This window comes from Sparus aurata, chromosome 13 (genome assembly GCF_900880675.1).
Source record: "Sparus aurata chromosome 13, fSpaAur1.1, whole genome shotgun sequence".
NCBI classification, from domain to species: Eukaryota; Metazoa; Chordata; class Actinopteri; order Spariformes; family Sparidae; genus Sparus; species Sparus aurata.
In genome coordinates this window covers 24,649,162-24,676,185 of record NC_044199.1, presented here as the reverse complement: position 1 = coordinate 24,676,185, position 27,024 = coordinate 24,649,162, and the positions used below count along the sequence as shown (strand labels likewise).

At 39.1% G+C, this 27,024-nt stretch overlaps 1 protein-coding gene across 4 annotated transcripts; it reads right to left on the bottom strand.

The window, feature by feature from the left end:
• Positions 1-72: 72 nt before the first annotated feature.
• trim37 (tripartite motif containing 37) lies at positions 73-27,024 on the bottom strand. 4 transcript variants are annotated; one of them, XM_030437938.1, is made up of 26 exons: positions 26,742-27,024; positions 25,553-25,627; positions 24,551-24,652; positions 24,021-24,061; positions 23,554-23,670; positions 22,074-22,161; positions 21,807-21,929; positions 21,193-21,346; positions 19,667-19,734; positions 17,786-17,910; positions 17,111-17,161; positions 16,529-16,610; positions 16,024-16,100; positions 15,406-15,585; positions 15,062-15,176; positions 13,682-13,873; positions 13,155-13,288; positions 12,928-13,010; positions 11,714-11,935; positions 9,265-9,573; positions 8,430-8,582; positions 5,998-6,205; positions 5,790-5,881; positions 4,735-4,845; positions 3,567-3,609; positions 73-1,550 (listed from the first exon to the last, which is right to left on the bottom strand). In XM_030437938.1, exons 2-26 carry the CDS (start codon positions 25,571-25,573, stop codon positions 1,469-1,471), a joined length of 2,973 nt encoding a protein of 990 aa, XP_030293798.1. In that variant the 5' UTR covers positions 25,574-25,627; positions 26,742-27,024; the 3' UTR covers positions 73-1,468. The 4 variants fall into 4 exon arrangements, with proteins under 4 accessions (XP_030293798.1, XP_030293799.1, XP_030293801.1 ...); XM_030437939.1 differs by having other exon boundaries at positions 21,193-21,316; positions 26,742-27,023; XM_030437941.1 differs by having other exon boundaries at positions 75-3,609; positions 26,742-27,023.

The window sequence follows — 27,024 nt, the reverse complement described above, 5'->3', positions numbered from 1 at the left end:
TTATAACCTCACTGTGATGGTGCATCATCTGTGATCCAAACGCAAAGTAATGGGAGACAGAAGACATGAGAATGTTTTCCAGGATCTTAAAACATTTGATTTATTACATATTAATGAAATGTACACATCAAATAATGCACAGTGCATTCTGGGAACATTCAAAATGAAAACAGCTTTTGACACAGCAAGCACAATTAAGAGAAAAGGTTAATAAATGGTGAGAGTCTGGCTGCACCTCGATCATGTATGTGAACATGTGAAGCAGCTGTAACAAAGGAAAGTGAAAACTCACACGATAAAGTGGACCGCAGCTGTAGAGGAGACTACATTTCAAAAATAACTTCACTATAGTTGATGATTTCAGTTCGACTTGGTGCAAACAAGACGTCCCTTCTCCTCTAATCCTGCCAGTAAAGCCATGCACTTCCAGGCACATGTAAAGCAAGCGATATATACAAAATATTTACAATGTAAACTAACGACTGAAGAAGTCGCTCTGAAGATTTAGTGGCCTTCAATCTAAGTCGTGGCTGGATGAAGAGGAAAGGTCCGCTTCAGAGTCAAAGTGCAGAAAAGTCTGTTAAACTTCCAAACATGTACTTCTGTTCTCAACCTCGCCAGCTTTTAACACAGCAGGGAAACGTGCCGTGTCTCCCAATAATGGGCACCATTTTGCAGCAGCCTTTGACACGAGTTTGCCATGTTTGTTAAGAGTAGTGAGGTGAATAATAATATATCCATGAAGAAAAGTCAGTGAAGCAGTGAGCCAACAGAGCAGCACAAAGCACATGTTACATAATTACAAAGATTTTTTAAACCCTTGCTGTCAAGTTACATTAAAATTAAAAGATCCCTAAATGCAGCACAAGTTCAACCTGACGGGTCCACTCAACCAAATTACAAAAGAAAAAAATTCTCCCTTTCCTCTTTATAACCCTGCAGATAGTTATTGTTTTATCTGTCCAGGTTAGAAAAAATGTCTGAGTGCTTGCCAATTCAATCAAAGCTCAGGATGTAGGAAAGCATATTTGAAAAATGAATCAGAAATGTCACTTTTACCCAGCAGTTTCTGTAAATAATTTTTGTTGACGAAAGTGCCAAAACGTGTAGTAACAGATGCACTGTTTCTTGAAAGACGGGTTGCTGTTCTATTTGTCAAATGTAATTTTTCAGAGCTCCACAAAAATAATTCAACCATCCTCATGGTGCAATTATCCGACATGGTCTTGAAAATTCAAATGTTTCTCAAATTTTGATATTTTCTTGTTTCTTGCCTTTCTATGATATTTAAATGAATACCTGAATTTTAAACAGCTGGCTGGACAAAAACAACACAAACAAGACATTTGGAAATGTCAGCTGGGGTTTCTGGAAAATTGTGAAGGACAGTTCTCATTCTTTGCTGACATTTGAATACCAAGCGATTGATTTAGAAAATCGGTACATGATTCGACTATGAAAACAATCCTTAGCTGAGCTCTTCATTTACCTCTATAGACAATATTAACACGGTGGCCATCTTCCTCTGACTGTGTTCCAGGTTGCAAGTCCTGTAAAGAAAGAATCCAACAAATAACCAAATCATTTCACCACTTCCTGATAGATCACCAACTAAAAACATGATGGATAATGGCTGAATGCTAACGTTAGCTAATGAGTTCACAAATTTGTAGTTTAACCTTGAAATTCGTCCCGATGCCCCTCCAGACTTTATCCATCATCTTTTCAGTTGCCGATCAATCAGGAAGCAGTGTCATGTGTCATGTTCCCGACTATCCAAGCATTTAAGCTTCTCACTCTGAGTGTGACCTCACAGTTAAATGGCTGCCGTGTGAATATGGTCTTTTGTGTAATTAGTGTGAAAAAACACTTTACAAAGAAAGTTTCATGTACCTTTTTTTTTTTTTTACACATTAGACATTTTGAGTTAGCACTTCAGGAAAAGCACAGGTGTGACTGATATTATATTTTAACACTGCGTTTCATTTAGCTGCTTCAGTTTGATGATGGCTCAGTTGTGGCTTACTGGGACACTTAAACAGAACAGAGCCATCGCTAATTCTATTAATAACACCTGTGCTTTTCCTGCTATGATAACTCAAATTGTCTGCTGTGGAAAATAGGTTCTATTTCAGGGTATTCTGCGGTGACAGCTGATGGGAAACAGCTGCCGTGACGTCACTAATTCAGCTCAGAGTTTCCACCCTTCCAGAGCATCACAAGTCAGCAGAGGAACATTGTTAACTTTGTGAGCTGTTTCCCCGTTTCCAGTCTGTACGCTAAGCTAAGCTAAGCTAAGCTAAGCTAAGATAAGCAGACCAGCAGTAGGTTGGAGCTTGCCTCTCCACCAGAAAGCAAATATTTCCCAAAGTGTCAAACTACTCCTTTAAAGGAATGATACTGGCCAAGTTTTCATTTTCAGTCATCTAGTGAATTAACGTCATGTTGCACTTGTAACTACGGTCCGTGATGTCAGGGGGGAGTCGGGTCTGCAGCAAGTCAAAGTTTCAGCCCACAGACATCAGTGCCGTAGCAGCTTTATAATCTGTGTGAGTCAGTGACCATTTAGCCTTTTCAAATGTCACATAAAGACAGACACTGTGGTGGCTGCTGCTGCTGGCATTAAGAGCGAAGACATTTACATAAAGTTACCAGAAAAGTTAATTAAGCACTACATGTTCACCTCGAGAAAGAAAAGCACAGATTTTATGCAACAAGCTGCTGTGTCACTAAAACGGAACATTTCAGGAGTGAATTAAGTCTTTTGAGCACCAATGCTGGGAGTTGCACGGTGAAGGAAGTCGAGTAGGTGTGGAGACTAAAGCCCAGACAGGCTGAATTAAACACCAACAGCAAGCCATTATAAAACACTCAGCTCTTATTGACAGGCTACAGATTATGTACAGTTTATCCTCGGACTCTTGCAAACAAGCTGTAGACTTGGCAGATTTACAAAAGCGTTGATACACTGAGAGGGTTAACAGATGTTGTACTGAAAGTTAATTAAAGTGACTATATGCCCTGCAGTCCAGAGAAAATGTAATGCCTCCAACAGGTTTTTATGCCCTAAATATTGCTGAGGTTGTCATGTTTTCCCCAGGCACATTTACTAAATTGACCATGAACAAACTGGAAGGATTTTAATGCCTGTTAAATGACAACCAACTGGGTAAAGACTTGAACCTGCTTGAGGATGTTGTTGGTGAAAGTCCAGTTTTAAAACAGGTAAAATATTAAAATGTTGATTCTTTTAAAGGGGCATGTTCTATTTATATAATGTAAAGTCATCTCAACAGGTTCTATTTTCCTGAACTCCATCCACGAACACATGACCAACTGGCCATCATTATCATCAATTCTATAAGGACACCAAGAGAAATGTTTCCGTTTCTGGACACGCAGGTGAGCTGCTGCATCGTCTTCATTTCATGCAAAACAGGCAGTTTCTAATCTACAGATCTGTGTAACTAGCATGTGTGTCGTCTCTGGCCGTTATTGCATCACTGTGTGGCCGTTGAGGATAAAGCAGGGGGTTGCCGGGTTTCGTCAGAGACGGAGGGAATCACCTGTCAGCGGGTAGACTCATGTCATCAGACAGAAGCTGCTCTCCTGGAAGAAGAAAGAAGTGAAATAACTCATCTGCAGCCATGCTCCTTCTAAATGGCTCAGAAGAGCAATGTACGCCCTCTTTGTAGGGTAAAAATTAGGTTAAACTTTTGATCAGTAGCTATCACGATGCTAGATTGTTACTGTATTAGCATGGAGTGGAACACCTTTTACATGCTAAAAGTGCAGAATGTGTCTGCATTAAAAAAAACCTCAACATGTAACATTTAGGACAGGACAGGATACATTAAAGTTAAACTCTCGCCAAAAAGCAACCAAGGCTTTATTTGTGATTGAATATGAGTCAAACCTTTGTGTAAATGCATAATTACGACGAAAGAGGCGCTTTTAAGATTTACCATAGTTTCGCTATTCTTAAAACATTAAGAAGGCTCGACACAACATGAAACTTTGCTCGTAGTATCACCAGGGTCTGCATTAAGAACATTGTTTGTGTACACAGAGTTTACTAAAAAGAAGGTTTTTGGACAACTCACGTTAGCAGTAGCACCTCCGGCGCGCCGCCGTCATGGCAGACAAAAAGTATCGATCCATTACTCTCCTGCCCGTTAGGTTGCACTCGGGGATTGGCACTTTTTGTCTGCCTTGACGGCGGTGCGCCGGAGATCCAGCTCCCACCGTGAGTAGTTCAAAAACCTTCTTTTTAGTAAACTCTGTGCCCCTGCACCCCATTGAAAATTAGCTTGCCCGAAAACGAAACTACGGTAAATCTTAAAAAGTGCCTCTTTTGTCCATAATTATGCATTTACACTAAGATTTGACTCATATTTAATCACAAATAAAGCCATGGTTGCTTTTTGGCGAGAGTTTCAATTTAAAACACATTTACACAGAAACACTCTTCAGAAAAAGAAAGACAAAGTAAATTGCTGAAAAGTGGCTGTCCTTACTGATTAAAACAATCATTTGATTCTGCTGCATTGTGTAATGCATTCTCATTGGTTGGTTCCTGACTGCAAGTCACAGCAGCAGTGACAATGAGGGAGTTTGGTCCTTAGTTTTGATTTCAAAGCTCTAAATCAGCCACGTAGTGTACATGAGCTTTAACAGTGTGTGACCTTTTGTGTGTGTGTTAATGTCATCATAGACATTGTGTGTGTCGTCTACCTGCGCAAGGGGGAGTCTGGTTGTCGTAGCGAGAGTTGTTGCTCTGCAGAGCCTCGTCCTCAGTGTCGCTGTCACTGCTTGTTGCTGCCACCAAAACAGATGGTGACTGATCTACAGACAGGAAAACACAAAACTGGATGACACCATCAGACCTGTACAAACATTTTTTTCAGTGGACTTTATTTGGCGATGAAAGTTTAAGGACAAAAGAAAAATAAAGTACAGGTTTACAATCAAAATAACTTTAGTTAAAACTGGTTTGGCACTGCAGCGCCCTGACTGGAATCAAGTCCTCACACATCACATGGCTGATTATTGGTCTTTTGCAAAAACTTAACTTTCAACTTTTATAAGATAACTCTATCAAAAACACATCAAATGTATACGTTGTCTGATTAAGTGTATTACTTTTAGAAACGTTAGTTTAATCCACTAATAATTGAATTTAGTCTACTCATCTAACATCAGGAAAATTAGTTGTTAGGAACTGACAGAAGCACATAGTTAGATGAGAAGATCAACACCTTCCTCGTCTCTCCATTAGACCACAGTTAGCAGCTGATTTACTTAGCTTAGCATGAAGGATAGTGGCAGGTGCTTGGTGCTGTCCAAAAGTCACAATATCCACCTACCAGTGCATGTAAAGCTCACTAATTAACACATATTCATTTGTTGAATCTGTGCAAAAACCACAATTCTCAATTTGAGATGTGGATGTGAATGGATTATGTGCAGGAATATGTCCTGCAGAGAGTCCAGGACGTTTCTGGTCCCAACCAGGAAATAGTCCAACACTTAACACCTGATTAAATCGTGAACTGAGGTACAGCGTCTTGATTAGAGGGCTTTACAAGTGCCATTTCCTCGTTGTTTTCACCGTTTATGATTAGCTACCTAAACAACCATTTAAGCGATTCTGGAGAGAAATGATTTATTGCTGAGTCTAGTTCCCTGGTTGACACCAAGTATTTGACGTTCTGTAAATGAGACTCTGCAATCAATTATTTTTTTCTAGAATCGATCACCCCACCCTTAATTCCAAAAGGTGAACCAACCTTCATTTGACTGTGGCTGTGCAGAGGATCCCTCCAGCAACGACTGATGGGAGTTTCCTGTGCTCTCAGATTCAAAGTCCAACTTGGCTGCCCTGTAGTAGGAAGAAATGGAAGTCTTTGTGAGTTGCAGGTGACGAGAGGAGTTTACTGTTGGAGTATGAGTAACACAACCATCTGTTGTAGCTAAATGGATAAATGAATCTCGCACCCTAGGGTCCTGCTGCCACAGTTCTTGCTTGCAGTCATATAGCTTGTTCCTCCCAAGGAGAAGATGTCATCCCTGGACCCCGAGGCCCCATACAGCTGCTGCTGCTGCTCCACCAAGGAGTACTGCTGCTTGGAGGTGGAGGCCTGATCAGATGAGGAGATGCTGAGGGACACGAGGGGGGTCTGGGTGCCATCAGCCTTCAGCACTCCTGGTGCAAAAACAGGAGCAAAGCAACACGATGGGAAAACACAGTTATTTTTTTGTTTTAAGTTTTCAGTTCAATCCAGGCAAATTAGTTTAACTTGGTGAAATGATGAAATCCAATCCACTGAGGCCAGGTGGGGTAATGCTGTAGAAGGCTTATGAGACTCATAGTGGTTCGTCAAAACTTAACAGTTTGTAAAACTTTCTTTAGAGCACTACAATCAAGAAAACTGGAAACTTTACTGCTACTCCTTTAACCTTGGACATTATTGAGGACATAGATACAATTTTTTAACACTGTTTGCAGCTAGCAGTCAATGATAAAAAGCAATTTGAAATAAATAAAGTACACATGAGGAATGTGTTCCAACAATGGTGCACTGTGAACTGCCAAACGAAAATACAATAGGTTGTAAAAACTCAGAAGTCAGTGTTTGTTCACTGGGACAGCGAATGTCTGGAACAGTGTAAACACTGTTTGAAATATTGACACACTAAAATTTTAGTGAAGAGGAGTATGGAGTGCTTAAACATCCGGCAGTTTATCAGAGATCAGCTGCCTGAACTATTTTAAGTTTCTGAAGCAGAGGAGAGTGAGAGCAGGTAAAGCAGAGTGAGTATGTGGACGAGTATATTTTCAACTCTGAGGAGATACTTTAAGATTCATCAACCTAGATACCCGAGTTAAGTCAGGTCACCCAGCACCTTACCAAAACGTCTACAATGCTTATGATTGATGTTTTGAAACACTGGGTGCAGGGTTTCTGAAGGTTAGACTATTTTAAGGCTGTTATGTTTTGTATTTTCAAGACCATACTGGAAAAAATGAACCCCTAACCCTAACCAGGGGTCACCAGAGTTGCAGGACTTAAGGTTGTTGCGCTGGTGCCTGACCAGAACACAAAGCCACCAGCTTTGTGGCTTTGTGTTTGTCCTGGTTCCCACGGCACTCTAAGCTCAATAGCTAAAGTTTGTAATTTTAATGTTTTCTTGCACATGTGCAGCGGGCTTTAAATTAGCTAACAGGATGTAATCAAACACTCAATGCACTGTTCTCAGCCAGATCCAGTTGAACTTGCACTAACTTATGTTACATGAAAATAACATTGATGGAAACAATTTCAACTTTTTACTTCTAGAAGTAGCTTTTGTTTTGATGAGTAGATGATTAGCCCACACACCACACCGTGAGAATTAAAAAGAAAGACTGAAATGAATGCAACAAGTAATATTTACTTCATAATACAAATCAAGTTCGGCCAATCTAAAGAACTGTCAAAATCTATTTAAAATCTGAATTATTGGCCTGAAAATTATTTAGACACTTTAAAACTTTTCAAGGACACACAACATAAGGAACTATAAGGTCTATCAAAACTGCTCTAATAATCAATATTTTTATTTTAAAGATATCACACAACTCTGCAGTTCTCTTCAACTCTCCAGGGCTTTTTAAAAATGTGTCATTTTTCATCTTTCATTGTAGTTTTAATCCTTCCCCATAAATAGCTCTGGTTCACCCTCAACACTCTTATAAGCATTGTCTGCTTTCAGCAAAAAAAACAAAACAAAAAACAAACTCTTAAAAATGAACCGGACATGACCATCCTGGCACCAAACAGCAGACCAAATGATCCATCAATTTGGAGTGATATATTGACTTAATGATTAACACTCCAATATTATCGAAGTGAAGTGAAAACACTGATCTATACCACCTTTTCTGTTAAGGCTTACCGCCTTCCTGAACCTTCCCCCTTCAAACAGTGCTAGTGCCAGGCAGATAATGGCAAGCAGCCAGGAAAAATACACCGAGGATGGATATCAACTCACCTTCTCAGAAAGAACCCAGCATTGCAGGAATATTTATGATTTTGGAGAAAAGACGTGTCAACAGCATTGTTTGTATCATTGTCAAAAAATTCAATGCAATACCAAATTGAGCTGAAACTGGTGATTTAAACCCCTAACATTTAGTAACCAACTAATGAACATGGGGAGAAAAGAGCTAGATAATTTGCTTAGCAACACAATTCCAAATGAAAGCTAATGCAGCTGTGGATTAGTAGGATGAGTCAATCCTAACAACATAGAAACATTTGTAAAAATTTATATATATTATAATAATCATATACAAATGTTGATACTATGTTTATGTTGTATATTCACAGCTTAAAAATTTATCAATTCTGGTTTTACTAGTCAATTAAGTTAGAAAAACCACTGACCCTCTGTACCTCCCAGCCCCTCCTTAAGATGAGGCAGGCTGATCTCTGAAACCACGTCTGCTCCTCTCAGGTCCTTCTCCATCTCCTCTGGACTCCTTCTCTTCACCACCAGAGAGCCGCTACTGTCCAGGACCGGGGACAGAGATTTCCTGGCTGCACAAAAAAAATATATACCCAAACACAAATGTATGATTATCTCAGATCTATGGGCCCAAGACATTTTGAATTCACTCTCACATAGGTTGTTTTTAGTCTAAACACAGCCAGTCCAAATCCAGTCACTGGGGTCCCTGCTTTAGCATCTCTGGCTCACTGAGATAACTCTGGGTAAAGCTATACCAAAAATACTAATCTGCATCATTTAAACCCAAGTACAGAATAGATGAAATGCTCTAAACAAGCCTCCACAGCCACCATAGGCTCATTTCTGCACTGTCAGAAATTACTCTGGAAATCCTCCACTGACGATCCAAATTAGCTGCAGAAAATTACACGTGGATAATGATGATTATCATAATTAGTAAAAAAGTACTCATTATGTAATTAACTCACTTCAGGTGCAACAAGTGTTCATTTTCACAGGGCTTTAGTGTACAGTTTGTTTTTAGTGACCTCTGACACACAAGACCATGCTGCAGACTACAAGTGATTTTTTACTGATTTCTGATTTCTAGTGGTCGTACTGGAGAGTCCACAAGAAACTGTAGATGATCTTTTAGCTTTGGATTGTGAAAATTCAAGACATTACTACTAGTTTTCAGTCTACATTCACTTCACTGTGTAACACTGGAACACTATAGCTGTATAGCAGCATTAGCAGTGTAGCAGTCCTCACCAGGGCGGCAGGGCCTGGACCGAGTCGCAGCTGCTCTCCCCAGCAGGTCCAGCTCGCCGGGCTTACGACAAGCTGACAGCTCTGAGTCAGTGTGGTGAGAGGGCACCTCCTCCACACTGAAGCTCCCTGATGGGCAAGGCCTTGGCTCTCCAATCCCCCGGGCCTCCATCACTTGACTCTTCACATCAGACATCTTGCTGCGGACCTCAGCCATCTGTGCCTTGAGGCGGATCAGGACCCCCGAGTCTGGAGCTGATCGTCGCACCACCTGAGGCCGCCGCTCTCGTTCTTTCCTGGAGTGAGGATGAGCTGGAGGAAATGAAGCGTGAAACAGAAGAAAATAAGACCTTTCAAAGCCTCTCTCCCATTCATTTTTAGTTAAACTGCTGGGAGAGGTTTGGTTTATAAATTTAGCTCAAAGTACAACGAATGTCATAAAGGCAAGGATCCAATCTGTCAGTATTGGGTTACAAAATAGATTTTCTAACCACAGAATCGTGCTGCCTCACAGCTACAGTGTGATCAAGATTACATAAATATACTTTACATGTATAATGCTCATCGCCTAAAATGACTTATTCATATTGCTTCTATAGCCATACCAGCAATCTCAAGCTCAAAGACTCTTCATTTATCAAGAAAAACAGCAAATACTAACATTTAAGAAGCAAATGTTTAACTTTTTGTCGACTAATTTATTCACTCAAATAATCATTGCAGCTCTGTCCACCACAACCCATAGTTTTCAACATGCACCTTTAGTTCAAGTCTCAAAACTCTTGCTTCTAGCTGTACATCTACACTGCCCACACGGTTGATAATTACATCGTGTATATTTGTACATATTATGTATATACAAGTCCATTTCTATTTCTTACCTTTTGATATACCTTTATTGTTATATTGAACTGTCCTTTGGCTGCTGTGATACACAAATTTCCCTGTTTGCGGGACTAATTCCGAAACTCCGATTCTGATTCTGAACTCCCCATTCATATATTCTACTAACCATTTTACTCAATCATGCTTTTGCTAGTGGCAACTGAGTTGCACAGCAGGTAAATTACTCCTGTCTGATAACAGCATTCACTGAATATGAACATTTCTCATTGTGATTTGTACAAGTTATGTAGTTATGTTAAAATGTACCCTGTGGAGTTTTATTGCAAACAAACACATTTTCTGCTCACATTCATTGTTACTCAATAATAATTCATTTATGCTTGAGGCCTAATTCTTTTTTATTTATTTTTTTAAATATCTCACATGGACACATCCAGGCTAATTAAATATAAAGATCATCCTCTCTCTCACAGATGGTGGTGGCCTTTGCACATGTTTGTTAGCTGTAACATTAGCCTCCTGACTATCGTTTGCCTCTTCAGCCTGCCTAGGAGCAGCTTTCTGAGGTGACTGAAAAAAATAGTCATTGCCTTCTCAGCTCCCTGTTTTTCATCTCCTTTCTTTTCTGGCATCCTGAATTATATGAAAGTCCTGGCATGGCAAGAAAATTCACTCCAACATTAGCTAATAGTTAGTTTAGATCAGTAAATCTTTCAGACCATGTGGCCAGCTGCCTACGGTGTACTTTTGATGTTTTGACCTTGCATACAAAATAAATGCCTCATACCATTTTCACGAGTGGGTTTTCGTTGTGAAACAGGCTTTTTTATATTTTACTAATATAACAATAGATAAAGTGTTTATTTTTGTTGTTTCATTAGTTTATGATTCTAAATACAAATCTTGTCATCGTTGCTTATATTTAGAAGGAACATGATTTTTACTGGTTTCCATGGACTGCAGAAAGCTTTGCCCTTTTCCCCTCATATGAGTGGGGCCCTGTTCTCTGTAAGCACATTGCTGGGTTCCTTGGTGTATTACCACCGCTTGTTGCTCACTGGAACAGTATGGAGATTTTGGCAGGATTGTGCATTGTGTTACCCACGTGCACATACATGAGCCTCAAACAAAAATGGGACTCTCAGTAAGACAGGTCTCCATGGCGCTCAGGAGAGTACTTTTAATATTGTTTTCACAGTTTATTTTAATTAGAGAGGCAAGTAACTGTATTTTGGCTTGTTTGATTTTGTCACATTTGTTGCCATCCATGTTTGTTTTATTTGTTATGTTGGTCCTGTCCACACTGAAGCTGTGTCTTCATCTCGATAACACTAGTCCTCATACTCAACTAAACCCTACCTAGCTGCTCGTGATTTAGGGAGGATCATTTAAAATTATGATATCAGAGACTGTCTCAGTCCCTGGAGAAATATTTGATCCAAGTAGTTTTCACTTATTATTAATGTGTCCCTTAAAAAGATAAACCTCTGTCAACAAAAGCTGCTATATCCAAAAGGATTTTTGTGGACCCTGTGTGTAAGTTTGAGTATCAATTCTCAGATTAGCTGCAATGATTTGTTGTTAGTGGGTTGGGTGCGTAACAGACCTTGGCTGTGCAGGAGAGACACAGGAGGCCGAGGCTGAAGACCCCAAAGAGACTCCACGCTGCTGCGCTCCTTCAGATCCAGCAGTTGGATTAGGATGACCGGGTCGATCTCCAGGAGGCTGCTGTTGTTGGGACCAACAGCACCACCAGTAGCAGCTCCGCTACCACTGACACTGCGACCAACAGCAGTACTGCGATGCAAGGAATGCACATTGGATCCGCCTGCAGAACAGACAGAAGACTAATGTTGTATGGCTCTCATAAGGTTGTACTTTAAGAGCAGCCAGTGTTATGTTTTGACTAATATAATATTTCATTTAGTACATTATTGTACATCTTAATTGTTTAGGAGCTTTCATTCTTGTTCAGATATCATTGTAGTCTCTGTCATGTCATATATATTTATATATATATATATATATATATATTTTATTTTTTGATAAATATTGATTTATATAACAGACAAGAAAAAGGTGTATTTTTCTTGTGGTTTTACGCAAAGAAAGACTCAATTATAATAAACAATTACTCCTCTGTGGGACCCAAAGAATGTGCAGCAATATTTTGCTGAGCTTGACTCTCAAATCGCATACAGACACCAAGTGTTTCTATATCAGCACACTACAAGGGGTACAGTGAACTAACAGTGACTCATCCTCTTCAACACCAACACAGTCAAACACACTGAAGGAGCTGCTTTGAGGCCCACCATTTTAGCACTATGTTCAGCCTGTGTAGCTGTCAAACAGTACAAGTCGATTTGATTTGGTAAATTCCCAAATAGTTGCTGAAGCTTTTATTTGTCTCAGCTGAAGAGAAAGCAAGCCTTGATATGAGGCAGGACATTTAATATCTTATGGTGATGGCCTCAAATGTAAAGATGTGATCCTCGTCGTAGTCTGGATGTCTGTGGATTTTGCAACATCTTTAGAAGAAGTCACCTTAGCCTGAAATGTTGATGATGTTTTGTTTTAAAATGTTCTGATTTTATAGATCAAATTATTCATCAGCAGATTAAACTGTACAAAAACCTCTAAAGCAGCTGTGTCGTTTTAGCTAACTTCCAGTCCGTTCTGCAGTTAGCAATCCCCTCCCTCCTCTCTAAGTACATGCTGTAAATCTGCTTCAACTTTGGGATCCATGAAGAAAAAACATTCTGCTTTCACAAGATTTTTCAGTGAAAAAATAACTTAATATTGGTGTCTAAATTCTACCTGTGGCTCCAGCCAAGTCATCAGGAAGTTCTCCTTCTTCTGTCTCCAGATTCCCAATGAAGTCTACATCATTCTCTCCAGACCTGTATAAATATACACAGTAATGTATTCAGTAAAAGGAGGAAACTGAGGATTTTGTGTTTTATTCAATGATCATTTTTTGCAAAAACTGTCATGAACAAGTGTATAACTTGAGCAGCCAGAACATTATGTGATATTCTCCTTACATGGTTTCCTCATCAATGTCGTTCTCCTCAGTGTTGCTGGTGGCTGTTGAGCTCCCTGAGGTGCTGCTGCCATCCAGTGGGTTCACCTCCTCCTCTGTCAGACAGTCAACCTCCAAGTCACCGTCAGACAGCTCCTGAACAACACAGTGTGATCACACCAAGATCTCTGTGATGTGGTAAAGATATCCTCATTTCTTCAAGAGTAACTTCACCCATGCTAATAATGCAACAGGCTTTCCACAACCTGTGTAGCAGTGATGTGGCGTCAAACTACATCATCTTTAGGAGTGGTAACATTACAACAGACCAGGTGGTCTGTGGTCAGAGGGCAAGTTTTGTTAAACCAACATTATATTCTGTGTAACCACTTTGTCTCTAGGCAGAATGTGAATAAGACGGAATATTTCATGTTTTCATCTTTGCTTGCTCCTTAGGCACAACTTAAGTCAACCACGCAGTTCCAGTCAAATAACAGTAAGAAGCAATAAGCTGCTACCTCAGTCTGGCACAATAAATTCCATCCTTACATTAGAGTCATCGTGCTGGGTCCTCTCTTCTTCTTCACATTTTTTAGTGTTGCTCAAAGTAGTCTGGATGTCATCGTCACTCTTGACCGAGCGGGGGTCTCTTTCGGAGGTTGTGGTGCCTGCAGCGAGCCTCAGGTCGGGGGGCGAGGAGCTGCGTGACGTCTGACGGCGAAACAGCTCGATGGCCAACCTCTGTCATGAAAAATATTAAATCAGTCCAGAAGATTGATAGAGATGTCACAGTTGGATATTAGTTTAATAATCATAATGAGCAACACCACAAACAATCTTAAATGTTTTTTTTAAAAGAAATTCTCCTTATTTATTCAAGTAAGCTTCTTACAAATATGTTGTGCTTGAAAAATAAGTTAAGTAAAATAAAAAGACAAAAAAACTATACCAATCTTGCTATACTTTTGTTGACTCACCAGCATACAATACATTTCTAGAATCCCCTTTAATGTAATAATTCATAAGATTTCATGTAATCAAACTGTTTAAGTCAAATTTAAAATCAGCATTTTTTAGTAAATAAATAACTATTTAATTTAATGAATATTTCATAGTTTTGAATTTACTTTCCCGAACAAGATTCAAATTGCCTTCACAAACACACAATGGATTCACAGGAAACAGTGCAGGTAATCGAATGTTAGTGTTTGTGATTGAATCTGCCCTAATGTTTTTTCCAGCAACTGATAAAGCTTTTAACAGGATCAATAAAAGTCTACACTAAACCCAATTTCTCCCTGCATGCTTTCCATTTGTTCCTTCTGCCCCTCCTTTACAAAGCCTCAGTGTAGCATTTTTTTGATGCATCAATTAGTTCATCATTTAATCAACTAACAGGCAACTATTTTCATAATCAGTTAATTGCAATTTCTAGCTCTAGCATCTCAAATGTGACGAGTTGATGTTGTCTTAAATTTAATAACATTTTATTTGTATTGTATTTAGGCGTAAAGATGTCACCTTGGATTGTGTTATACAGGTCTATACATAATCAGAAAATTGTAGAAAAGGAAGGCCAATCTCAAACATTCATTATAAAAATATCCCTTTAACCAATAAAGAAAATAATACAGCCCTATGTGATCTGCTCTTTATACAAAATAACACAATCAGCTTTTTTTATCCTGCAACAAACAAACATTATGTTGTTTGAACAATGTTTGGTTGAACAACAACAGTTTGAAATGACAGATGCACTAGCAGGTCAGAGAGGTTGCAGAGATGTAACAACGAATCCAGATGCCTCAAATTCACAAAGCTGCACAGACTTTGAAGATCTTAAAACTTAAATGGATTCTAACAAAGACAAAAACACAATAACACACACAAACACACACACACACACTGACACACACACACACAGAGTACCTCTTTGAGGTTGTTGATCTGCTGGATGTAGCCGCTCTGGGCCGATTCCAGCTGGCTGATGTACCAGTACTGATCTCTGCACTTCTGGAAGAAGGTAGGTGAGCGAACCTGGTAGCTGTGCAGCACACACATGAAAACACTGTTAGCCAGTGACAACACAGCTACTTTACAACAAAATAGTGCAGGTGACCATGCTCTATAGCAAATGTAGCCAACATGGTAGCCAACACAACACCTGGTCGCCCGCAGGGACATTCTATAGCATGGTGTGTGTGTGTGTGTGTGTGTGTGTGTGTGTGTGTGTTTATGTGTATGTGTATGTGTATGTGTATGTGTCAGCCTACCGGAGAACCAGTGTGTCGGTCTGCATGTTCAGATAGCCCTCGCTGGCCAGAAGGTCCAGTCTGAAGAAGCGGTTGTAGCCCCAACATTCACCAACCTCAAAGTCAGAGGCAAACTCCCGAATTATGTTTTTGGTTGGGTCACTGGAGGCCTGATGGACCATCTCCACACGGTACTCATACCTACACAGAACCAAGACAGCATTATAACACAGGAAAATACAAGGCAGAAAGTGAGAAGAGAAGTGGGGCTGCAGACTTTTCTGTCATTGTGAATAACAACAAACAGAAAACTGTTGATGTTTGAGTTCTCCCGGAGGGACAAGCCTGTGAAAGCACAATTCAGTACAGGAACTATTTTTAGCTGTGGATTAATACACATTTGTTGCTCTCTGAAGTATTTTCAGCGGCAATTACAGAATGAGTTTCATCGTAATCATTAAACATATACACACAGACAAATTTGTTCACAATAACCAAAATATATTTACTGTTATGGAAAAGGCTCAAACTGTGAAAGTCACTGTTAAAGAGATTTTAAATGTGACCCTTCCAGAGGTTTGAATGTAAAGAGAACATTTTTAGAGAAAGAAAGCAGGTCTGTTAAGAAACTATTCATACTTTGATGTTTCGGGGAGTCCAGCAGACAGTTCCAAGAAGACAGATAGGTAGTTTCCACGGACCACACCATTACCGTCCTGAGGAAACACATTAGAGTCTCTAACAGGGACACATGCACCAAATTCATGATCTAAATAATGAATGTTCCAAATTTAGCCAAGATTGGATAAAAATATGTGCCAATAGAGGTAGAAAATGTTGGGTAAAAAATGTATATTTCCATGTCCAAATGGACATGACCTACATAAGTCTAATCAGTAGGATCCAAGAAACCCACCGTTCAAAAATCCTTCTACTACTCCAATGCAAACATAAAATGCCATGACCACATGGTCATCACAACCATGGAGTGCTCTAGTAAGACCGAAAATGTGGTTTCCCACTCAAGTTTTGCCTGAAACTCACTAGACTAATTTCTATAGAAATTAATTATGACCAAAGCTAGAGCTCATTCTGAGCAGTGTATCCAGGCTTTAATGGAAAGCATCAGTAAAATCACACTCACTGGGTAGACTTTGAGTCTCCAGCAGAGCCCAGATATCTGCAGAGGCGGGCTGTAGACCGGGTCAGCCCGCTGCCTCAGGGTGCTATAAACACAAAAACTCACATATATCAAAACACACTCATATCAAACCATGTGGAGAACACTTAGCAGCTGTATTAACATCAAGCTGCTATGACAGTGTATTTCTATTTGAAGCTGTCTGCTAGTTTTATTGTCCGTCTCTGGTGATATTGCTCCTTTTGGGGCACTGCTTTGGACCTCCAGGTTTAAGTCAAATTTCAAGTGGAATAATCACTTAAAAATGTATTCAGCTGTTGGTGGAACTGCTTCAAAGCTCTCCTCATCCTCTTTGTCAACAACCACCAAACCTCCACTGACTGACTACTCCCAGTGACTCCTCTTCACAGTGATTGAGTTTGTTAATTTTGGATACGTTCAATAAAGAGATGTTTTAACCTGCAATAGTTTTGAATGTAAACAGCCACAGTAAGTAAAGCCGCCGCTGGCTACTCTGTGTGGCAAGCTTACAGCATCAAGCGATGCAGTTTAATGAGTAATGAAAGGTTCAGCTAATGAAGTTACCTGAAGTTGACCAGTACAAAAGTGCTGGAGTCGTAGGCAGGAACCAGCTCACTGAGGGCACACAGAGGAAGGCTGATTACACACACTGAATAAAGCTCTAGCTTACATTGGCACTGCCAGTCCTCCATGGACATACTTACTTAAATAAATTCAACAAAGTTTGAAACTTCAATATGAAAGAAATGGATTTAGTTATGTTGCAGTTATTTTTACACTGTAAAATTCACCTCAAAATGCATCTAAATACAGCTTGTTTGTGGGATACAGATAAATCCTTTGACAGGATTGTTTTGATAGTTTTCAACCTCATACTTCAGTGTGTTTAGATCCAAAATGCCCACATTCATATATTAGCATCTTGAAATACTGCGTTCAAATGCTCAGTCTATAGATCAGTTAGCTGAGTCATTCACTGAGTCATTTATCGAGCAAAAATGCCAGATAAAAAAAAAACCTCTGCCTCCAACTGTTCAAATGTGGATTTATGCTGCCTTCATGTGTGTAAATATCTTTGTGTTTTGGAAAAATTAGCATTTTTAGCCATTTCATAATATAATATAATCTAAATGATTCATTAACTAAATACAATACAATCAGCCCTAGCCATGACATTCTGTTGGACTCCTGATCGGCCAAGGTACTTAGCACAACCTTTCCTGCAGCTGAGCAGATTACCTGGTGAAGTCCGGAGGGACTGGCGTGGTGACGAAAGACTGCATTGGTTTCCGATGGACCTGCTGGAACATGAGTAGGATCTCTGGGCTCTTGGAGATCAGTTCACTCTTACTGCACGAGTGAAGCTGTTCAACACACACAAACAGCCAAACAAAACATCAATCAAGGCATATTGTTTTTGATCTGGGTGACGGAAGCATCTATTTTGTTTATAAAATCCCAGCAGGTATAGCTACTCCAGTAATGGAGGAAAAACATTGTTAAAACATTGAAATCAACTCCTATCAAACAAACTGTTATATAAAAATATCTTTTGCATTCTAGTTGAATCTCTTAAATAAGAGACTAAACTAGAATGGCACTCATTAGAGCGCATACCTCCACCAAGGCCCAACAGTCTCCCTTTTATTCAATAAACCTTCATCCAATATCAAACTTGATGACCCTGTATCACTTTAAATTTAACAAACTAAAACTGCTTAACCATAATTCAAGCTCACCAGATCAGGATCTGTATCAAATTCTCCTCACTTATAGATAGCAGCCACCAAAAGATGCTTGATTTTTTTCCCACAAGATCCAGGTATGACTCCCTGAGAAATTAATGAAAATGTCTCTCAGCATTGAAGAAAGTTGGAAAAACTTCTTGGATTCATTCCTTTACTGCATCTGTAAGTTTTTGTGTAATCCTACTGAAATACCAAGCAACCAACAAACATACAAACAGAAAACGAGGGCAAACGCATAACCATCTCAGCGGAGGCAATATGATTCCAGCTGGTTCCAAACTTCCAAACTTTACACAAAACAGGAGCAAATATATTTATTTACTCGCATCAATTTTTGCCCAATTGTGCTGACTATTGGCTGATTGATCAGTACAGCTCTAATGAAGAACCTACAAAGAGCTCTCACCAACTCTGCAGCAAACACAACTCTTTTAACTTTTTTCTCTCTCACAGTTTACAACTTTAGTTTATGGTTCATCATTGGTATTAATCATGCAGTAGCAGGTAACTGTTGGCAAACAAGCTCAGATAATAGCACTGTATACAATCAAACCCACACTGAAGCAGGATGCAAAGCGAGGCTTAAAGATTAGTTGATATTGGACTTAAATGAATCAGCCGGACACAAACATGAGCTTGAGGAATGATAATCCATGTCTGCTGGATGGCAAGCAACTGTTTGCTAACAAGAGCAATATCAACTTGATAAGTAGCTAATATTTTAGTGCTGAATCCAGACCTTTTCAACGAGCGGCCCATTAATAACCTCATTCCGACCTTTGATCATTTTGTTAATAGGCTAATTAGTCCATTTGTTAATTATGTCTGTTGCTAAGTACAAAAATAATCGTATTTCATTAAAAAAGCTTCAACCTAGGCTGGCAGGCAACCTAGATTGAAAAGGTGCATTTTGTTCCTCCTGCACTTTTGTAGTTATAATTTTTCTTTAAACTTTCTTTAAAACTAATAAACAATGCAGAGACAAAATAACTCTGAAAAAAATCCTGGCTTTGAAAGTTAGATTCAGAGAATGTTAAAAAATCCAGCCCCCCTCCAGCACTCTAAACTTTCGAAACTCTCGACTGTGTAAAAAAAGTGGGTGTATAGGCCTGGCTTAATCTATCCACTTGTGGTTCTTCTGATCCCCAAAAAATCATTGTAAATAGTCACAACACAGCAATTTAACTAATAAGTTTAGAATATGTTGATTGTTTTTTGATAATGGGAGGGCATTTAAGATAAACCTTTGCAATTCACTGCATCGCATCACACTGCAGCCTGAAAATTCACTACAGTTTCACACCACTAACAACACAGTGGTATGCAGTACAGTTAAATGAATGGAGGCCTTGAATTGCTGTAGGCGACCAACCTGGTGCTCCACTTCCTGCAGGAGAGACTCCAGTAGCTCCGTCTCCTGGGTCAAGGACGTCTTCTGGCCTGGTGGGGAGGAGCACATTTCTATTTTCAGTGAACTTGTGCTGAATGTCAGCCCTGATGGAGGCTGCTGAGGGTGAGTGGCTGCCTGTGCAGGTTGTTTAAGTGGGCGCTGAATGCATCCATCCACTCAGTCCAGATAAATATTTCATATATTACCCGTGGTTATAAAAAGGTGCCTCTTTCAGCAGGGAGTCTGTACATTTTGTTAGGTTAAGGTCTCAACCTTTAGACATATTGTAGTGCCGGTAAGGGTGCATTAACGAGGGCCCTTTCCAGACACAGATTATGTAACATTGCTGGTTCCAGCAAGCTGTTAAAAGGGATGTTTTTTTGTTATTCATTCAAAGGTAACTTTTACAGGAATGTCTTGTTTGCTTTATTCAAACATGACATCAAGAACAAGCAGCAACATTTACACAAAATGTGGCACCTGGGATAAATTTCCAAACTTTTCATTTCAATTAAGACCTTATTTTATAACCATTTCATCATTTATTGGGTAAATAATTCTGTCTATTCTTTTAAAGATTAACAGAGCAAAGGAATACAGTGAGAATCCTTTAATATGGGTGTGACTTTTTAAACCTAATTAACCCCCATGCTGTATGTAAAGCATTTTACGTGCAACTGGCATGGATGCAAGTGGAAAATATAAGGAGCCTTTTCTGCCCACACAGTGACATCAACTGTAAAATCTCTCCTTGACAATGTTACCTTGCTCAACAAACTGATATTTTTGTCTATGAGCATAATAGATGATACTCAACATGAGACTGGTGCTATGTTGTGTTACAGAAATTACAGACAGTAGAGACCAACCTGTAAGGCCCTGTTTTCAGGACAACAGTTTTTCTAAAAACAGAAAGGTTTTTCCTTTCCGTTGAGGATTCAAAGCCGTGAAAAATCATTTTTTTTTAAAAAACACTATATTAATATAATATAGATCTATATTTGCCATTTTCAAGATTTATTGTGTAGCAAAAAAAAATATTTTGATTAATGTAAACAATCTGCAACATCTATTTAAATGAATACATGCTGCAAATCATCCTTTCGGTTTTTTGGATGAGAAGAATCACATTAATGTATTCAAATTTTGCGCAAAGGGGCCAAAAAAAAAAAAAAAAAAAAAAAAATCATAACTAAAAAAGTATTTGGGGTACAGCTTTAGGATTTTGCAAGGTCCCGCGAAAGCTATGCAAGTTTTTATACATATTTTCTCAAAAAAAAAATAATTACTCGCACTGGTACATGATCTGATTTCTGGGTAAGTTATTTTATATATTAACAATTAAACTACTGAAAAACACCACTGTAGCTGGCAAAAAAACTGGCAAAGAAATTACTCCTAAATAAAATGATCACTGCATGTAAGACACTTTCCAGCTTTTCAGAGTTTCGTATGAGCTCAGAATCAACACAGCCATATTGTGACAGTGATGCGTTCAGGAGTCTTACCCATGAGGGTGATGAGTTTGTTTTTCAGCTGGTTGTCGAGGCGTGCGATCATCATTTCCACCGCGTTTCGGATCTCTCTAACCCTCTCGTCCTTCGCTCCCCTGACAGCCTCCACATTCCTCTCCTGACCCATCACATCACACACGCACACAAGCTGACCAACAGGTGCCATTTCAATACAGTTTCTTCTAACAGACATTAGTTCTTAGCTGAAATATCAACATGTTAGTGCCATCTTGTGGTAGTCAGCAGAACTTGAAACATTTCTGTACAATATTTCTATACAAATTGATATCTTTAAGTCCATTTTTATGCTGAAGTACTTAAGTGGTAGCTGAATGACTGTCAGTTGTCAGCATCAACTGTACATTAAGGTTTTATGTCAAGTTGACCTTAGAAACAATAAGCGGGAGGGGGACCTGACAGATGGTTTGATGATCACGGAGGTTTCTCTGGGGTTTTTCTATTCCTGACTTTTTTAAAATACATTTTCTTCTTTAAAGACTACAAACATCTTTTAAATCAACAGAGAAAGGTAATTCAGTGAGTTTTACCCTCTAAGAGATCCTATAGATTTTGGTATTTCTTGTAGAAAAGTGACAAGCAGCCCTCACCACTTCCTGCACCAGACTGATGAGCTCCATCAGGCGGCGACGCAGCTTGGCAACCTCCTCCTTTACTTTTGTTACATGCTGCTCGTAGATCTCCACCAGAGGCTTGAAGGTGTGGCCGCCATGCTGGACAAAACAAAAACACCAATCCCTCACTGGTTCCAATTCCAGTTTCTCCAATATGTGTCATATGAATTTAATATTTTTGCAGTTTGGGATTGTTGGTCAGACAAAGAAAGCTTGCATAAAAAAAGTACTGTGATACATTACCATGCCTCCCCACAGAGCACACTGGTGACAGATGCATTTCTTACAGGTCCAACAGAAAACACTCAGCTTCTCATGGTGGTTCTCACATCTGAAAAGTAACAAACAATTGACAGGAAACCAACAGGTCGTACAGAAAGAAAAAAGCTTTTTTGGAAACTTCTAAACTCAAAAATGTCGGCCTGTTTTTCTTCAGTGTTTGTGAAAAGTTTATGGAAACTCAAAGTTGATAAACACTGGAGACAGAAGATAATGAAATTGCAGTATTAAGAAGAACATGTGGAGGAGAAGCAGGACACAAACAAGGAGCATAAATGACACGGCTGAATCTTTGGAAAAGTAACTGCAGGAAGCCAGGAAGCAGGAAGTATGTGTATGTGTGTTTGCGTACTGAAGACACTGTACTGAAATAATGACTCTGTCTCCAAACCTCATTAAAGCTGCCATGTAACTGTCATCCTGTAGATATATGCAAACTTTGAATTTTTTTTGGTTAATCAGATCAACTTTTGAGCTGCAGGATTTGTGTGCAGCTCACAGACCAGCTGTATATTTAAATATTGTCTTTAAGACTGCCAACTTTAACACTTTTCAACATCTTACGTAACCAAAACAGATCTCATGACAAATCAAAAGTAAACAAGCCAATTTTTAATGAAAAGCTATACAGGTTATATAACATCTGCAAGTCAGACTCATCCCTGTAGACTTATCTCTAACTGGCAAAAAAAAGAAAACCATTTTTGTAAAGACTATTATTATTATTCCTTTATTATTATTTTTTAACATTTAATTATCATTCTCAAAAAAATACTGACAGCACAATGTAGAAAAATGACACCATACGCATATAAATAGCCTCCGTATACAACTCAATTTCACTATGTCTATGATTCTTACGGTTGTTTTTTGCTTAACCAGGTTGCTAACTCTGTCTTTGCTGCAACAGCATCTACTGGAAGAACTATGAGGGGGAAATTTGCAAAGTTGCCTGTTTCTACATTAAGAACAGAGATGTTTCAACAAAAGATGCAGGGCATGCAAAAGCCACAACTGTCATAATTTCTCCAAAAAACCTTTTATGCATTCTGAGTTTTGCCTCTTTTTCCTCGTCTCTTGTGTTCCTCACAATTCTTCTCATAATGTTGTTCTTATTTAATTGCCCGTTTTCTTTTTCTCAGGTATCCTTCGTGATTTGCCTAATTGCTTTTTCCCTTACCATATATGTTTCTTTTTTATGCACCAAAACACAGAAGCAAATTCCTTTTATGTTGACACCTGCTTGAAACCTGATTCTGAGAATACTTTAGTCTACAATTTAAATAATGCAGTTTGAAATGTCCATTTAAACGCAACTTTTAATGATTAGAGATTAAAATCTGGTTATGATCTGATTTACTATCAAGCTGAAAGTTATGTAACAATACTATTATTACTAATACTAATGAGAACAGGGAGTGGAAGAGAAACAGGAAGTTCTCACTTGTCCTTGTCGTTGTCCTCATGCTTGGTGAGGCTGCAGAGCTGCAGGGTGTCCAGCTGCTGGGTGACCTCCTCTGCCCAGCGACAGTTGACCAGCTCTCTCAGCTGGAGTGGAGCTCTGTGCATTGAAGTACATAGACACACAGTGACATTTTAACACAGCATGTCACACAATATAAAACACAGCACATGAAACAACACCAACTTGCTGAAACTGAAGCAACACTTATCCAAAGACTGTTTGCCATTTTTCTTTCCTTTACACCAGGAGTTTTGTATTATCTGTCCATAGAACACAGTGACAGATTCTTATTAAATATGTTGAAGTGGCTATGAAGTTTTGCATCTAGAAAGATTCAACTGAATGTGATGGGACACATGAAAAATGATGTAAAGGTGTCATGTTTTGTTAAAGTTGCAGATTTTGACAGTATGAAGGGTTACAGATATGTATTAGCAGGTGCTTACCGACAGTGCGGACACTGGGCTCTCTGCTCCGTCAACCAGCGCTGTTAAACAAGAGATTCCAATTTAATGATAATTGCATCTCAATACAACCAGTGCAAACATGCTCCCAATGATAACTCAAGCATTAGATATTTACCAATTCACTGCTGAAAATAGTCCTTAATAAATGCTCTGTTCATCCTGTTTGAGTAACATATGAAAGAGTCTAGAATGTAGGATACCGTGCTTTTGGAGCTAACCTCACGGTACAGACTAAATATTATACCATACTATTCTTTTCTCTTTTACAAACTTGTATAATGATGGACTTTGGCTCCCTGTTCAGGCTACACAACTGTGCATGCACCTTCTCTTTGACCTTTCAAACTTAATCTATTCTTTGAGAAATTGAGAAATAAAGGGCATCAAAATGTATACATAATCAAACCATTTTCTGTGCACAATACCAGGCTTTACATCTAATAGCTAAAGACGGAGGGATGCAGGGAGGAGAACATTTTGTGGTCCCTGCCTGGAGCAAACAGACTTACTCGTATGCAGCTGAAGCAGCAGAGTTTGGAGCAGTGCGGGCAGAGACGAGCATCCCTCAGTTTCTCCATGCAAATGAAGCAGCGAAATACCTCAGCAATGCTCTGCACAGGGACAGAAGAGAGACAACTAGTGTCAGTTAGAAAAAAACTACAGCCGCAAGAATCGCCTCAGAGTTAAATCAAACTGAACATCATGTGTTTTCACAAAGGTTAGTAGGTTTATTGTTAACTGTTTACTGGACTGTATTGTTTATTTGCACTTAGTAAGTCTAGAGTAAACAGACCTATAATTTCTAGATTACATTCTGCCTGTAACAATCTTCAGACATCTCCACTGAATGCTCATTAGATACAGTGTGTATTACTTCTCAAGATATCATAATTCTATTTCAAATCATCCATCTGTACATATAATCTGTGTTCTCCATAACCAGAGGCTACTCATTTAAGTCCAGCCGACTATTATCGTATACATTTTTTATTCCAACAAGAACAGTTTTTACTAATAATCTGCAACTTGCTACAGGTGTATTTTACAACCAACAGCCTCAAAAAGCTCTCATTTGACAAGCTGAGCTCCTCTAACTTCTGCCTATACACATTGCAGTGAGATCAGAGCTGCCACATAGTTAGATATGCAGCATCTGATTAGACGACAGACTCAGCCTGAGCCGTCATGGGATTGTCAGTGGACAACTCACAACTATGGCAACAACAACAACGTTTCCAAAATGGAAAAATGTATAAATAATCACAAAAGACAATCAATGTCAAATTATCATCAGGAATTACTTCCCTTTCAGTACCAATATCTCTGTTCCTGCCTCTACAGTAGACACAGCACTCCATCACGAGTCATCCTGCTGTAAGCCTGCTTCTTGGGCACAACTGACTCACTGTTTTCAACACCTCATACACTGCTCCACCTTCCAGCTGCATTTGTGGTAAACAAGGTGAGTGATTAAGCATCTTCAGCTGAGTAGTCTGACATGTGGTACAAACCTCAACACTTTGTTCATCCATGTCAGCCAGTTTGAGTGCTAGATGTCAGGAACAAATCAAGTCGTGGCCAGGAGTCTAAGAAGAAAAAGGAATGTTAAAGTATCTGCCTTAAGTTGTGCTTTAATAATGCAGATGTTTCAAATCAATCTTCACTCAGCAGCATTTCTGTTATGGCTGCACAATTAATCAAAATATTATCCAAATCTCAAGAAGCTGCAATTGGAAAAATGTGTGACCAAACCAGTTTTGTTCCCCAGAAGTATGATAACGTATTTGTTTTGTGCATACTCCAAAAAAGTGTCACATTATCATGATTTTGAGACCGTGCAGAAAATGATTATTCCTTCCAATTGCAAAGCAGAATGCAATATCTGTCAAAATAATCACAATACAAATATCACATTGTACCATATTGTGCAGCCCTAATTTCCATATGATGATCACTTTAAAAACGATTAAAGAAGACTTACAATTAAAAATACAAGCAAAGCTGTAGCTATGTGTCTTAGAAAAGAAATTCAAACTCACAAGGTTAATATTTTTTATGTTAATGAGTTAATACAAACTTAGGAATAGTCATTTTATATATTTCCGTATGAACAAGCCGCCCCTTGAAGCTGTTTGAAGCTTGAAAGGTGGCTACTTAGAAGGGTCCTATAAGTTTGTTTACTGAGTTTGTTCAGCTGCGAAAATCAGTGAAGATTTTTCTCTTAGCTACATAGTGTACCTTCAAGTACATTGATAACTCTGGTTAAAAAAGTACTTTACAAATCAAGTTGTTATCAACCCCAACACAGTACTGTATTATGCTTACAAATAAGGCTGATAGACAGTCATGGGAAGTAACGTTAAGCATAATTTGGTGGAAAAAGGCATTATATGTTGGCTTAGCCTTCAAGTAAAGCATAAAGCTACACAGAAGCTACAAAATACAGAGTTCCTCCTCAAAAGATGTTACCATCACCGTTAGCTTGTAGTCGGTGCCACACTATCAGCCACCATAAAAGGCCCAGCATCAGCAGACACACTGACAGCTAACCTGACCGGTGGCAGTCAAACAATAGCTTACATTAGTGGTGAGACTACACATGTTAGCACACATTAGCGGTCTAAACCGGAAAACAGATATTATTAATTCAGAACTGTGAAGCTAGTTAGCTTGCTGGTATTAGCAGGGTGGCTCACTTACCTTCCAGAGACTCGGCTTCGTCTGTCACACCTGATAAACAAACGGCTGGAAAAACGTTAAACTACATCATCTATTCTAGCGCGCAGCAGGCCTCATCTCTGCTGGTTTGACTTCCATTAAATGCCCAAATACGTCCAGCTACAGTTGTGTAAAGACAGAAGTTACATTAATCCCCCAAAAGGCATAAAAACGGCCGTTTTTTTTGCCCTAAATTGAAGATGTAGCTGTAGCGCTTGTTCTGAGGCTGTCTGTCCCCTAGCAATAACCAATCAAATGACTCCTT